The following is a 12,298-nucleotide window of genomic DNA, read 5'->3' on the forward strand; positions in this document are numbered from 1 at the left end:
GTATGGCTGATAACTTGGACAACCCATTAGTGACCACTGGGTTAGAGCAATTGCTGTTAAGTGTCTTGCCCAAGGACACATACGCCCACAATGGTAGCAGCGTCAAGCCTTGAACCAATCACCTCTGGGTTACAGGCAGGCGCGCTAATCACTATGCCGCGGCGCCGGACTAAGATTTTCTGTTGGCTCAGTGCTAGCGCATATCTTGCAGAGGTTAGGTGTTCAAAGCTCGCCGCAGCTACCATTTTCGGCGTATTTCTTTGGGTAAGAAACATACTTTAGCTCAGTGGTCACCTGGTTGTGCCTAAATGTTCAGCCATACACAAAAAAAAACGCGTATAAGTAATCACCCGCATGTGTGGTAACTATAGTAGAGCGAAACAGAAGATGTTATTACGAGTGTCATTCCTGTCATACGAGGATAAATAAGTTAAAATCGTTCGTTCAACTCTGCTGTTTCCATCATAGGGAGGGAAAGGAACGTCTATGCGAAGGACTTGCCGTTTTGAAAAGCAAGAAAGCTTCCGTTCAAGCCAAGATCGATTCGCTGGGCGAAGCTTTCACTGCACTTGAGGTAAGCGGATACTAATTGCTTTTCAGTAAGCGATGAGATCAATACATTACTTGTTTTGTAGCTGAGTTATTGTTGTTTTAGTGTATCGATCAGACCATGTCGCTACCTTTTCATATAAGTGTTCTGTTTAGGCGTTTTCATTGACCTAATGCATATGTTGAGCCATTATTTTATATTAATTTCCGCAAGCGTTCATGGCTAAGCTCAGCCTACGTTGTATTGATTGGATATAGATTGTGAAGTGACTTCGTTTAACCCGTTACGTAACCCTTTTAAAACGAATGCACTGGTATAGTACTGTGGCGTAAGATGGATGGCACATGTATGTCCCATGTTCCCTAATCGTGATTTTTTAACAATTACTAACTCTGTTTTAAGAGCAGTGAGGTAACGATACCGAAATTCTGTAAATATTCAAACATAAGAATCCATAAACCTAGACCAGCTAACACCAGCCAACTATAGTGGGCTGGAGAAAAACGAATACCGTTTGTACGTAATACCCAAATATCCTGAAATTAACAGCCGTCTATAGAAGCTGTGGGGATACAGTTTTATAATTCTTTGAATGTTCTTTATTTACTACCAATGGTACGGGGAAATAGAATGAAAAGGTGTCTTATCTTCCCCACTCCACTACATGTCTAATCTCCAATACATGTCTAATCTTAAAATAGACTAAAACTGGAGTAAGCATCAGGTACGAGTATACCTCCCTATTGTTTCAGCCACTGTACGTAATATAATGCTTGTAAATTAGTTATCATTACATCAGGAATCGATATGTTTAAAATACGCGTTTTTTAGCGACAAGAAGCTGCTACACGCGAAGAAATCCACACATCTATAGACGAGATGCATCGCTTGCTTGAGGTGAAGAGAAACGACCTTCTCACTAAAGCTGACTCTAAACTGCGCGAAAAAGAACAACTTCTAAGGCAAGGTGATTGAGTACGTGTTACTCGCTTTAATATTTGTAGGTAAGCATTGGCTTGAAGACAGCACCGCCGCTAACATAAACAAAACATTTTTTTAATAGAAATACTGGATCACCACAGACACATGATGTACGCTAGCGTCGTCTCCTTCGCAGAGGAAACTCTTAAAGAAACTGACCCGGCTTACTTCCTACAAACTGTACAGATGGTTGAGATAAAGTAAGGTTATACTTTAAAGCGAACTTGACTTCTGTTTTTTTTTTATGCTTAGTAAATCGCCAACAAAGTTATATAGATGGTAACTTATTATCGGGCACGAGGTGTGTAAAACAGAACACCTGTATTGTAACGGCTGTCGCTGCCCGTCACGTGCGGTTAAATAAGTTACACATACGTGGTAACTCGTTATTGGGCACGAGGTGTACAAAACAGAACACCTGTGTTGTAACGACTGTGGTCGTTGCCCGGCACGTCGAGATAAATAAATAAGTTACATGTTACAAGTGCATGCAATATATATTCTTGTTTTTGTTGTGCAGGGTAAACGAAGCAATTGATCATTTATCAAAAGAAGGAAGAGAGGGACTTGGAGAGTCCGCGACTCTACATCTGGAGTTGGCGGAGACAAAGAAGAAAATGGAAGAAATAGATTTCGTAGCAGGTACTGTATAATAGAATGAATGAACACTGCGATTTGTTCATTGGAATTTTATTCTTCCGATCAAAAACTGATTAATGTGCATTGGAGGACATGAGCTATAAGTATATTCGTGAAAATCTGTCCTGAATAGCACCCAGGTTTTACCTGTATACCTTTTAAACTGCAACAACAGGACTTTTTACACGGTTTTAAAAAGAGAATTAAAAAGAAGCACCCGTGACGTCAACGGTACAAATATAAGCGACGCAACTCTAAAATGGTATTGTTTTGAATGGAATAAAACAATATGAATTGTAGATACAGCTAAGTACGCATTAATTGAACACAGATTATAAAATTTGACTTAAGCTCTCTTTCACTTAATACTTTTTCACTCCGTTTAGTAAACGTATACTGTTCTACCCAGCTCCTAAGCAGCCGAAGATCGAAGGACAATTTGATGGAGATGTCGCTTCTCAGCCAATCATATCATGGGAACCCGGGTCATTAAACGAGGTCATAGAAAAGTTCGAAATTCGATACACCCCGCATTGTGACGTAACCGATGACGTAGGGAAGCAAAACTCAAGCACGATATGTGTGGATTCGGTGAAACCATTTTTTGAGATACCAGAAGAAGCGCCCGCGACTCTGTATGACGTCACAATACGCTCTGTGAACAAAGCAGGGTGCAGTGAATGGAGTGAACCAGTGTTGATGCACAGATCAGCAACGAAAGGTGAGAAAACGCAAAACAAAATTAAAATCAAATTTAAAATTAAAATCAAACTGAATTTTAAAATAAATAAAAAGTTGGATTTTTTTATGTTATAACTATAGTCAAGGTTTGGAATAAAATTAACGTTTGAATAGAATAGCAGATGAGCAGAAATCTATTATTTTTGATTAGGCGTTGTTCAAATAATATCGTTTCAGTTACCCAATTCAAGCTGGTATCGGATGATAATGACGTTACAGTCGACAGTGACGGTCGCCGAGCGAATATTCGAGTCGCATCTGGTTCCAACCGGTTTCGCGTGCTACACGGAGATTCTCCGTTTTGGAGCGGCGAGCAGTATTGGGAAGTCGTTGTGACGTCATCATACGCCCGCCACGTCATCGTTGGGGTGAATGAACTTTGCCCCACTACTTCAGGCCACCTATTGCATGGTACCATACACTTCAAAGACGACGGAGGAGCAAAGTAGGTTCTGTTAGTATATAAGTTAAAATTATAGCTTTGTCGTATGGTTTTAATTTCAAATTTCATTTATCCCGCGTCGTGGCGCAATTCGGTGCTGTCAACTTTTTTGGCGTATGTGTCCTTCAGCAAGACATTTAACGAGTAATGCTTACATGTCCATTGTACGAATTGGCAACAATGCAAAAAAATATCAAAAGTTACTTACGTAGAACCTCTTACGCGGGCACGAGGTGTGTGAAACAGAACACCCGTTGTATTCCACTCGTTACAAGCAATAAATACAAAAGAGCTGTATTTATTATTTTAAATTTTATTTTTTATTTCGAACAGTGGAGCGCTGTTGCACGTAGTTTGCGCTACAGCGAACTTGGTCAGTCGGCCATGTTTTGGCGGGAACTGGTCAAACCTTTTGGATTCTGACGTCACCAATTCGTCATCGATTGGCGAGCACCGTTTCGTTGCTGGGATTCATCTTCGAGTTTCCGCTGGTAACGAAGCGACTGTTCACTTCTATGACGTCACTATGGGAAACAATGGCGACCGAAAATTCTTGTTTCGGAAAAACTTTCGTTTCACCCCTCCATTATGGCCGCTGGTAGCAGTAGAGGGCAGCGCTAAAGTATTAATAAAATGACTGTAAATTAAAATATAAGAAACAATGAGTGTGTATATTTCACTGCCACTTGTACATATAAGCACATCTATATTCAGTAGTTCATATTTCTTTCCCGTTTGCGTTAAATTCCTACTATTGTTTATCTCCCGCGCTCAGAAAATTATCTAGTTCTGTACGCGTGATAAATTGTTTAGCAGAACTGCTAGATTCACTGCTATGCCCGTTAGGTCTAACAATTTGCACCCCTGTTTATTGATTGGCGTTTATTGCGTTGTGCTTGCCAAGTTTATATACCTTGCAAACTGTGGTGACAGTATATATCACTTCAATCATTGTGAAACGTCTGCTGTATTTTGCCACCGTAGTATTCAAGCCTGGTGTGTGGTAAACTATGTTTTCTTTATTTTTGTTCAAAATAAAACCAAAACAATCATATATACTTTTCTGATCAAATATGAAGCACTAAATATCCATATTTTGGCAACTTACACAATAACTTTATATCGGTAAGCAGCAGATTTCGTTTGACAGACTAATATTCCCGCAAACAGACAACGCGTTCCTAAAGCCTCCGGCGTTTTATAAAACGAGTTCATGAGCTGTTTGGCCACAAACTTTCGTGCATTTATTTCAATGAATCAGGTTTTGTACAGCTGTGGTTTTATACAAAAATATTTTCATTTATTTTTTTTCAGAATAATGTCAAAGCAGATTAGTTCCGATTATTACTGAGGATGATAGCGCTACGTGTTCTTGTATCTTTGTACATCGTTGCTAAAGCGGTTCATGGCACCAGCACCACGCCAGCACCCGTTGAGTATCGAAAAGGTAAACGTTTCAGTTTTTTCTGCAGGCAAAAATGTGTTTGTCATTGCTTGGTTAGTTGGTTTGGGGTAAAATAACGAACGTTCTAAATTGCACAACACGGTACAATTAACTTTAGTCTAGTAACGTTTTAACTAAACAATGAATGAATTAAAATATGGATACATTTGGTAAACATCGTTTAAACTCAGTCCGTAAGTGTATTTTACAGTTGAATAAATAATGTATAAATGAATGCAAATTATTTATCCTCGCGTTGCAAAGCAACGACAATCATTATAGCACAGATGGTATATCTTTAACACATCTCGTGCCCGTTTAGCCTACCACATAAATACCTTGCAGGTGATTTTTTTTTAAATTTTGGGATTTTTCTAGCATCGAGAACATGCTGTGCCATATCCGACTCTTCTAGTTCACCGGGATGTGCGATGACAAACCTTGTCGCTGGGTTGAATCTTCAAATCGCGTTTTCACCGAGTTACCCAAACAGATTTCCAATCGATAGAATGTGTTCCTGGTCGTAAGTGCTTTGATATATATGCGAGGCGGCCCAATTGATAAAACGTCTTATAAACGTTGCCATTTGATTCGTGCGCCCACCAGCACTCAAAAGCGTGGCGGAGTTATAATAGCACTGAATTATGTTAATTTATGCTTACTCCGATAAATGCCCGAAAAGTTAAATTTTTGTAGCATTTCGATTTATAGGTTATATAATGTCACAGGCAATCATATTTATTCGAATTTTAATAACTCAAACCGCTATAAAAAATCGCTCAATCTACTTCCTATTATTTTAGAATTCGTTGCCGCAAGGAACACCGGATCCGAATCGAGTTTCGCGACTTCTACCTGATAATGCCAGCGGAACGCGGATGCGTTGATCAGTCTGTACTTATCTGGTCGCCTCTTACTAACAGACAGATGGGTCCGTTCTGTGGAAACAGCGGCCTTCCTACCATAGTGTCTGCAGGTACAGAGGAACTTTTTAACCAATGTAACCAATTTTCGTGCAATAGGGGCAACAGTATAGTCGTTGTCACACGGGTGTTATGTTTCCCACACTTCGTGCCCATTTACAAATTACCACACATACTTCTTTGTGAGTAAATATTAACTAAGCCTATATGTATGTATGTTACCATATTGGCTGTAAAGCAATTTAAAATACTCGTTTTTTTTATGAAATACAGGAAACCTTCTGGTTGTCAAACTGAAATCTGAAATACCAGTGTCCGGTGAAGACTACCGCGGGTTCACAATGGCTTTCAAAGAGACATCGGAAGACCCGACTATAGAATGTAAGTTGAGTTGGTTCTACTTACGCGCACATGCAAAGAAACGAATGTATTGTCTAAACAGATGTAATAGTATATACAATAGGTAAAGTAGATATAAAGTAACATATTTCTTGTGGTGTAGTAGCCTACAGTGTGTTTTTGTCGTACTATTTGGTAGTAAACAGAGAATATATACATAGTTGTATAACTGCATCCTCACGACTCCGAGAGAGCGTTGTTAATTAATAAAATCAAGATTATGAAATATAAGATATAGTAGGGTGGGGGAAGATGGGACACCTTTAGCACAGAATAACCAAATATCCTGATCGTATTTTAAACAATTAACAATGATTTATCGGAGTCGTGAGGATATACGGTTTTATAATTCTTTGAATGTATTTTGTTTACTGCCAAATAGGACGAGCAAATAGAATGAAAAGGTCTCCCATCTTCCACCACCCTACTATATTATGTGTTAATACCATTCACCCTACCCAATACTGTTATTTGTTTTGCCCTCATATTTCTGTTACTTTATTTCTAGTACAAATCCCCAACTGGCACAGCAACGATGCTATACGGTTAGACGAACCAGCACTCGTAGCAGCTGTCAATAGACTGCAACCGTATCCATCGGGTGTGACGGTACTACCATCTGCAAGGTCTGTTATTTTATACCTTTTATATATAGTAGGGTGGGGAAATATGGGACACCTTTAGCACGTTATATCCAAATATTCTGATCGTGATTTAAGGTATTAAAAACGGTATATGAGTGTCGTAAGGATACGGTTTTGTAATTCTTTGAGTGCTCTTTGTTTACTATACCAAATGGGAGGGGAAAACAGTTTGGAAAGGTGTCTCATTTTTCCCCCACCCTACCATATAATTGTATTTATATCTGAATAATCCAGAATACTGTTTATATTTCAAAGCGCAAACGATATGAGAAAAAAATGAATGAAAAAATATTTTCTGGCATAACCCTGCTGTGTGTTTATATTTAGACCTGGCAGAACGGGTAATTTGAGAAATCGAACCAGAAACAATCCGCTACGTCCACGACCACCGTCTCGTAGACCAAGTATGTTTTATATGTTAATTACCCTATATAAGCCCTACCAGCAGGATTGGTTACCTCTTGTAGCCCTATCAACATATCTAACTTTTTTTTAGGATTTGCATAGATTTTTTATTTTCATTTTCCCTATACACACTTTACTATAGTAGGTGGGAAAGATGGAACACATTTTCATTCTATTTCTCGTTCCTTATTCGGTAGTAAACAAAAAACCTTCAAAAAATATAAACCGTATTCTTACGACACCGCATATAGATCGTTGTTAAATGTTTAAAAGGTCAGGATATTTGAATATTATGTGCCAAAGGTGCCCCGTCTTCCCTTACCCTACTGTATATACATTTTAATACAGCCCCTTCACGTCGCCCGGAAGCACCAGACTTCGCCCGGCCTAACGGCGGGATTTCTAACGGTCGCAATGTTTATGGCCAAAACCGAAGGACCAACATGGGTATTGGTTAGTATGTCGTGCATATGCTTGAAACCTAAGCATGAGTTCAAATAAAATGCTTTGAACTACAATCTTTATTACAGCAAGGTATAACTGGCCACAAAACAAACGAAAATCCAAGAAATCGACACTTCCGTTAAAACTTGAAGTTTTGATTGGAATTGGCATTGGAGGGGTTGTGGGAATTGCCTTTATTATCTTTCTTATTTGCTGCATCAACCGCAAGTGTAAAGACAACAAGAATAAACAACCCGATGTTGTTGCATCAGCTAATAACATTGAGCTTTCAGAACGTGAAGGAGAAAGGGCGTCCGGATACGTTGCAGGTATACTAACATATTTAATATTTTGTCAATTTCAAACCTTTGGCTGTTTTGCATTTCGTAAGCGACCACGAGGTTTGTGAAACAAAGCACCATTTTCAGTTTCAAAAACAATCATTGCCTTTCCCTGCAAGATAAAAAAAACGTATAAAAAAGTTACATTCGCTTACTTCCTCGTTATGTTATCGTTCGCACTGGTGTTTCAAAACGCCTATATAGATAAAAGGTTGATTTCACGTAGTTTATCTAGAATTAACGATGAAGTAGCTTCCACAATCTCAGCATCCTGTCGTATTATCCACAATTTCTTTCTTATGCCTATATATGTAACTGTGCCTTTAAACGGTTGTACGATCTTGTAACAGATCGAGGTTCTTCGTCGGCACCCTTGGCCTCACAACATACTGGCCATCGTGTTACACAACCTTCGCCTGACACACACACAAAACATGCTCAACGCGAGAATAAAGCTTACGTGCCTGACAATCCATACTCTTCCTACCCACCCGCATATCCGTACCCGAGTCCGAATCCGCCAATTTACAACAGCATGCCACCAATGGTCGACCCAAGCCTTGCATATCAGCAGGGATACCCGAATAATTACGGCCAAGTTGGAATGTACGGGACCCTTAACCAACCGGTCCATACACCACCTCCAGTTATGCTGTACGATACAGCAAGTGGCGCAATTTTTAACTCGTCTCAGCTTCAAGTAGTTCCAGCTAACATGCAACCGATCCCTGATACGACGAACCAGCAACCTGAAACTGGACGAAGCTGTGCTATTCCGTCAACCAGAGACCGCAGTCGTCCAAGAAAAATGCGGCGCACTCGCAAATCAGCAACTCTAAACCAGGAACGTACTCGAAGATCAACTAAACAGAAACCAACTGAACCATCTGCAACTGCAAGAACTCGCCAAAAACGGAGGAGACAAAAGAAACGGCGTTGACCTTTTAACGGAAATTCTTCTAAATCATTTAATTCTAGGGTATAACTTACTTACACTGGTTTCACAATTTTGATAAGCGGATGTGTATGTCTGTGTTAAAAAGCAATTTTAAGTTTATTTGGTAAAACTATAAATCGTTGTTTATATTTCTCACTCAATTCTGAAAGCGTCAATCGCAATCTCGCATGTCGAACTTCATTATTTATTAACGTAACAACAAGAAACTAAACGTGCACTTATATTGTTGCTGAGCCTTGTGTTTTTTTTATAAAATTTTCACCCCAAATGCCAGGTAGAATATTAAAAAAAATAAGTGTAAACGGTCAACACTGTATTCTGACAGAATGACGATAATTTTCGTAGCAAATTTGTTAAAATGTCAACACTGCAAAAGTGTGAACAGGTTGTCCAAGTTAGAGGTCGTTAGTTTGGTAATTCCACGTTAAATTATACAGAATTTTAAACAAGGTAAATTAAAATAAGGGCAGTACTACGTTTACTAAACAGTTTGCTTTATAATTCTATCGCTATTTCAGCAGAATCACTGTTAACAGATCGTCTGCCTCACGAAAGTTAATTTAATTTGTGTTTCTGGTTCAAAAACAAATACAAAGTTGAAATGACGACGTTTGCCCGAACAGCATTCTCCTCTAAAATGAGCAACACAATGCACGTAAGTTATTTGATAATATAAATGATTATAAATACAAATAGTAACTTCAGTATTCATTTGTTTTTTAAACCATATTAAGTAAATTATGTTATGTTTTATTTTTTAATTAAGAATTGTGAATTTATAAAGAATCTTAATTTAAGATAAGCTTTTAAATAATTTTACTTTTTGCATATTATATATATCAGCTAAACTGCTATATAATATTAATTAATTTCTATAATTTAGTAGTCTAAAAATCATCCATTATATTAACTGTTAAGTTGTTTGAATACCTGTTTATATATAATGTTTCACCAGATCATTGGGAACAGTTTCAAGCCTCCAGCCCCTGTTGCTTTGAAGCAAGCTGGTCCTGCTGTTCCTCGCACTAATGCCACGGTAAAAAATCGAGGCATGTTCCTAACTGGAAAGGTTTCCACAGCGGTGTCTTTAATAGGTAACAAAATATTCAAATTGACTTCATTTGTTTGTTAACGGTTACCAATGGGCCAACCCTGGCAGTAATTTTAGTCCCTATGGCTTGTAAGACTGCAGGGCCTCACTCTTGAGAATAATGATTATCAAGAAGATTAGTAAAACTTTTATAAAGTGAATACTATAATAACTGTATATTTGCGCATTAGACTGCTTGTATGTATCTCTGTGTCTTGTAGCACAGTGGTCAGCACGCCTGCCTCTCACCCAGTGGGTATAGGTTCAAAACTTAAAACTGCTGTTATTGCGGGCGTATTGGTCCGTGGACAAGACGCTTACGGGCAAACCCAACGATGTCTTGATATGATATCAGATGGTCTTTTGCAATTGCACAAAAAACACTAGAAAAATTGTTTTACACTTAAAATTGACAAATATCATAACAGACTTTTTCATAATAGGTCCATCAAGTGTAAGATACGCCCACAGTGATGTTACTGTACCTGACTTCAATGATTACAGACCAAACAATGTCAGTAACACCGCTATCACAAACTTCAGAGAAAAAGAAGAACAAAGAAAAAAGGATACAAAAACATTTAACTATGCCATAACAGGTAAATTAGTTAATTCAGTTTCTTGCAAAAGCAGGTTTAGTAATTTAATTTAAAATTGTTTTTTTTTATGTTATAATCAGTTTAAGTTTTAATTTGGAAATGTTTGAAAGTTTTTTTATGCTAGTTAACTTACAGCAAAACATATGTAGATTTAAATATTAAAAAATTGTGGTTATTGTGATTTGTAAGTGTTACCAAGGTAAAGTTAAAAAAACCACCATAGAACACATGTACCAAACTTTATTAAGGCACACTCAAATCCGAAATCTGTGCCGTACCAATGTTAATGATAATTTGTAAATTACAGTAGTATTTCATAACCAAAGTACAGTACTTACTACTTTAACCTAAATATATATATACTGTAAGTGAGTTGTAAATTACAGTAGTATTTTATCACTAATTGTTAATTTGTTTCAGCTGGTGCTTGGATTGGTGGCGTGTATGTGGCAAAGAACACGGTTGAATTATTCATTAAATCCATGAGTGCATCAGCTGACGTGCTTGCTCTTGCTTCTATTGAAGTTCCTCTTGCTGACGTGCCAGAGGGGAAGAGCGTTACGTTTAAATGGAGAGGCAAACCATTATTCATTAGGTAGGCTTGTCTGTTATCTTCTGTGGTAATGTAATGGGACAAATCTGGAATAAATCCCAATTCCTATTAGACCTCATTGCAAAGTATCAGACAAAGTTGTAATGTTAATTTTAGTATTACCATAATTTTTTTAAACAGAGATGACATTGACAAATGTTTTAGTATCGATGTCACAGATTAAAACAGGTGTTGCCTTACTGTTTGATGTCTATACAAACAAGCAGTGCCAAAAAATTGATACATTTATCAAAAAGGTTCTAATTTTGACAACTATGGTGTAACCGACTAACCGTGTACCTGCATTTTAAAAATGTCACCCAGGTTTTTACACTGATGTCAACAGTTTTTGGTGCCTATTCATTTTTGCATTCCAGCAAAAAAAGCAGCACCAAAAACTAAAAAAATTGGTGAAAATTATTTTATAACAAAAAGTGATAAACCCGTACAGACACCGTACTGCTGAGGAAATTGCCACAGAGGAAGCTGTGAATCTCGCTGAACTACGAGATCCACAACATGACAATGTTCGTGTGCAACGACCAGAATTCCTCATAGTTGTCGGCATCTGTACTCACCTTGGGTGTGTACCTATCGCCGATTCCGGAGATTTTGGAGGATACTACTGTCCGTGTCACGGATCTCACTACGATGCATCGGGAAGGATCAGAAAAGGTCCTGCTCCCCTTAATCTTGAAGTTCCAGAGTATTCCTTTCCCAGTGAAGGGATCGTCAAAGTCGGTTAGGTTTTTCGTTTATTTAAAAAATTCATTTATTGGAAATTAGGCGTGCTTGCAAGTTCAAACTAACGGTTAAAATTTTATTGATTTATTCTGTATTGAACGTGTTCCAAATACAATTAAGATTTACAAGTTATTGCTACATTTGGAAATAGCATGGGTGCAAACTTACGTAAGGAAAAAATATTCGTTTCAATCTATATACAGTAAGAAAAAAAGGCTGGTCAGGCTTTTTTTACAGTGACTGGACCATAACTACAGCTATTTTTTCTGAGAACCCAAGTTTTCAAAAAGTTGGCGGTCAAAACACTTTGTTTGTCTTGGCATGTCAATTCTATAAAAACCGCTGTATGCCAACTAATCCCT

The 12,298-nt window shown here is 38.0% G+C and overlaps 3 protein-coding genes across 5 annotated transcripts in view; all 3 read left to right on the top strand.

Annotated features, from left to right (window-relative positions):
- LOC100185363 (E3 ubiquitin-protein ligase Trim36) overlaps positions 1-4,407 on the top strand; it is a 9,884-nt gene extending 5,477 nt beyond the window's left edge. For both annotated transcript variants that reach the window (XM_009859730.3, XM_026833700.1), the window contains exons 9-15: positions 469-574; positions 1,382-1,517; positions 1,614-1,731; positions 2,052-2,173; positions 2,580-2,891; positions 3,089-3,356; positions 3,687-4,407. In XM_009859730.3, coding sequence (XP_009858032.2) covers positions 469-574; positions 1,382-1,517; positions 1,614-1,731; positions 2,052-2,173; positions 2,580-2,891; positions 3,089-3,356; positions 3,687-3,990 — 1,366 coding nt within the window. In that variant the 3' untranslated portion in view covers positions 3,991-4,407. The remainder of the gene's footprint in view (positions 1-468; positions 575-1,381; positions 1,518-1,613; positions 1,732-2,051; positions 2,174-2,579; positions 2,892-3,088; positions 3,357-3,686) is intronic.
- Positions 4,408-4,518: 111 nt separating this feature from the next.
- On the top strand, positions 4,519-9,139 carry LOC100179045. 2 transcript variants are annotated; one of them, XM_018811182.2, is made up of 9 exons: positions 4,519-4,800; positions 5,176-5,320; positions 5,601-5,773; positions 5,994-6,101; positions 6,628-6,745; positions 7,091-7,167; positions 7,517-7,621; positions 7,699-7,941; positions 8,304-9,139. In XM_018811182.2, exons 1-9 carry the CDS (start codon positions 4,707-4,709, stop codon positions 8,891-8,893), a joined length of 1,653 nt encoding a protein of 550 aa, XP_018666727.1. In that variant the 5' UTR covers positions 4,519-4,706; the 3' UTR covers positions 8,894-9,139. The 2 variants fall into 2 exon arrangements, with proteins under 2 accessions (XP_018666727.1, XP_026689506.1); XM_026833705.1 differs by lacking the exon at positions 7,517-7,621.
- Positions 9,140-9,425: 286 nt separating this feature from the next.
- On the top strand, positions 9,426-12,064 carry LOC100177491 (cytochrome b-c1 complex subunit Rieske, mitochondrial-like). The gene is made up of 5 exons (XM_009859731.3): positions 9,426-9,566; positions 9,867-10,005; positions 10,445-10,600; positions 11,021-11,195; positions 11,644-12,064. Exons 1-5 carry the CDS (start codon positions 9,513-9,515, stop codon positions 11,936-11,938), a joined length of 819 nt encoding a protein of 272 aa, XP_009858033.1. The 5' UTR covers positions 9,426-9,512; the 3' UTR covers positions 11,939-12,064.
- The last annotated feature ends 234 nt before the right edge of the window (positions 12,065-12,298 follow it).

Source organism: Ciona intestinalis, chromosome 3 (assembly GCF_000224145.3).
Source record: "Ciona intestinalis chromosome 3, KH, whole genome shotgun sequence".
Taxonomy (NCBI): Eukaryota; Metazoa; Chordata; class Ascidiacea; order Phlebobranchia; family Cionidae; genus Ciona; species Ciona intestinalis.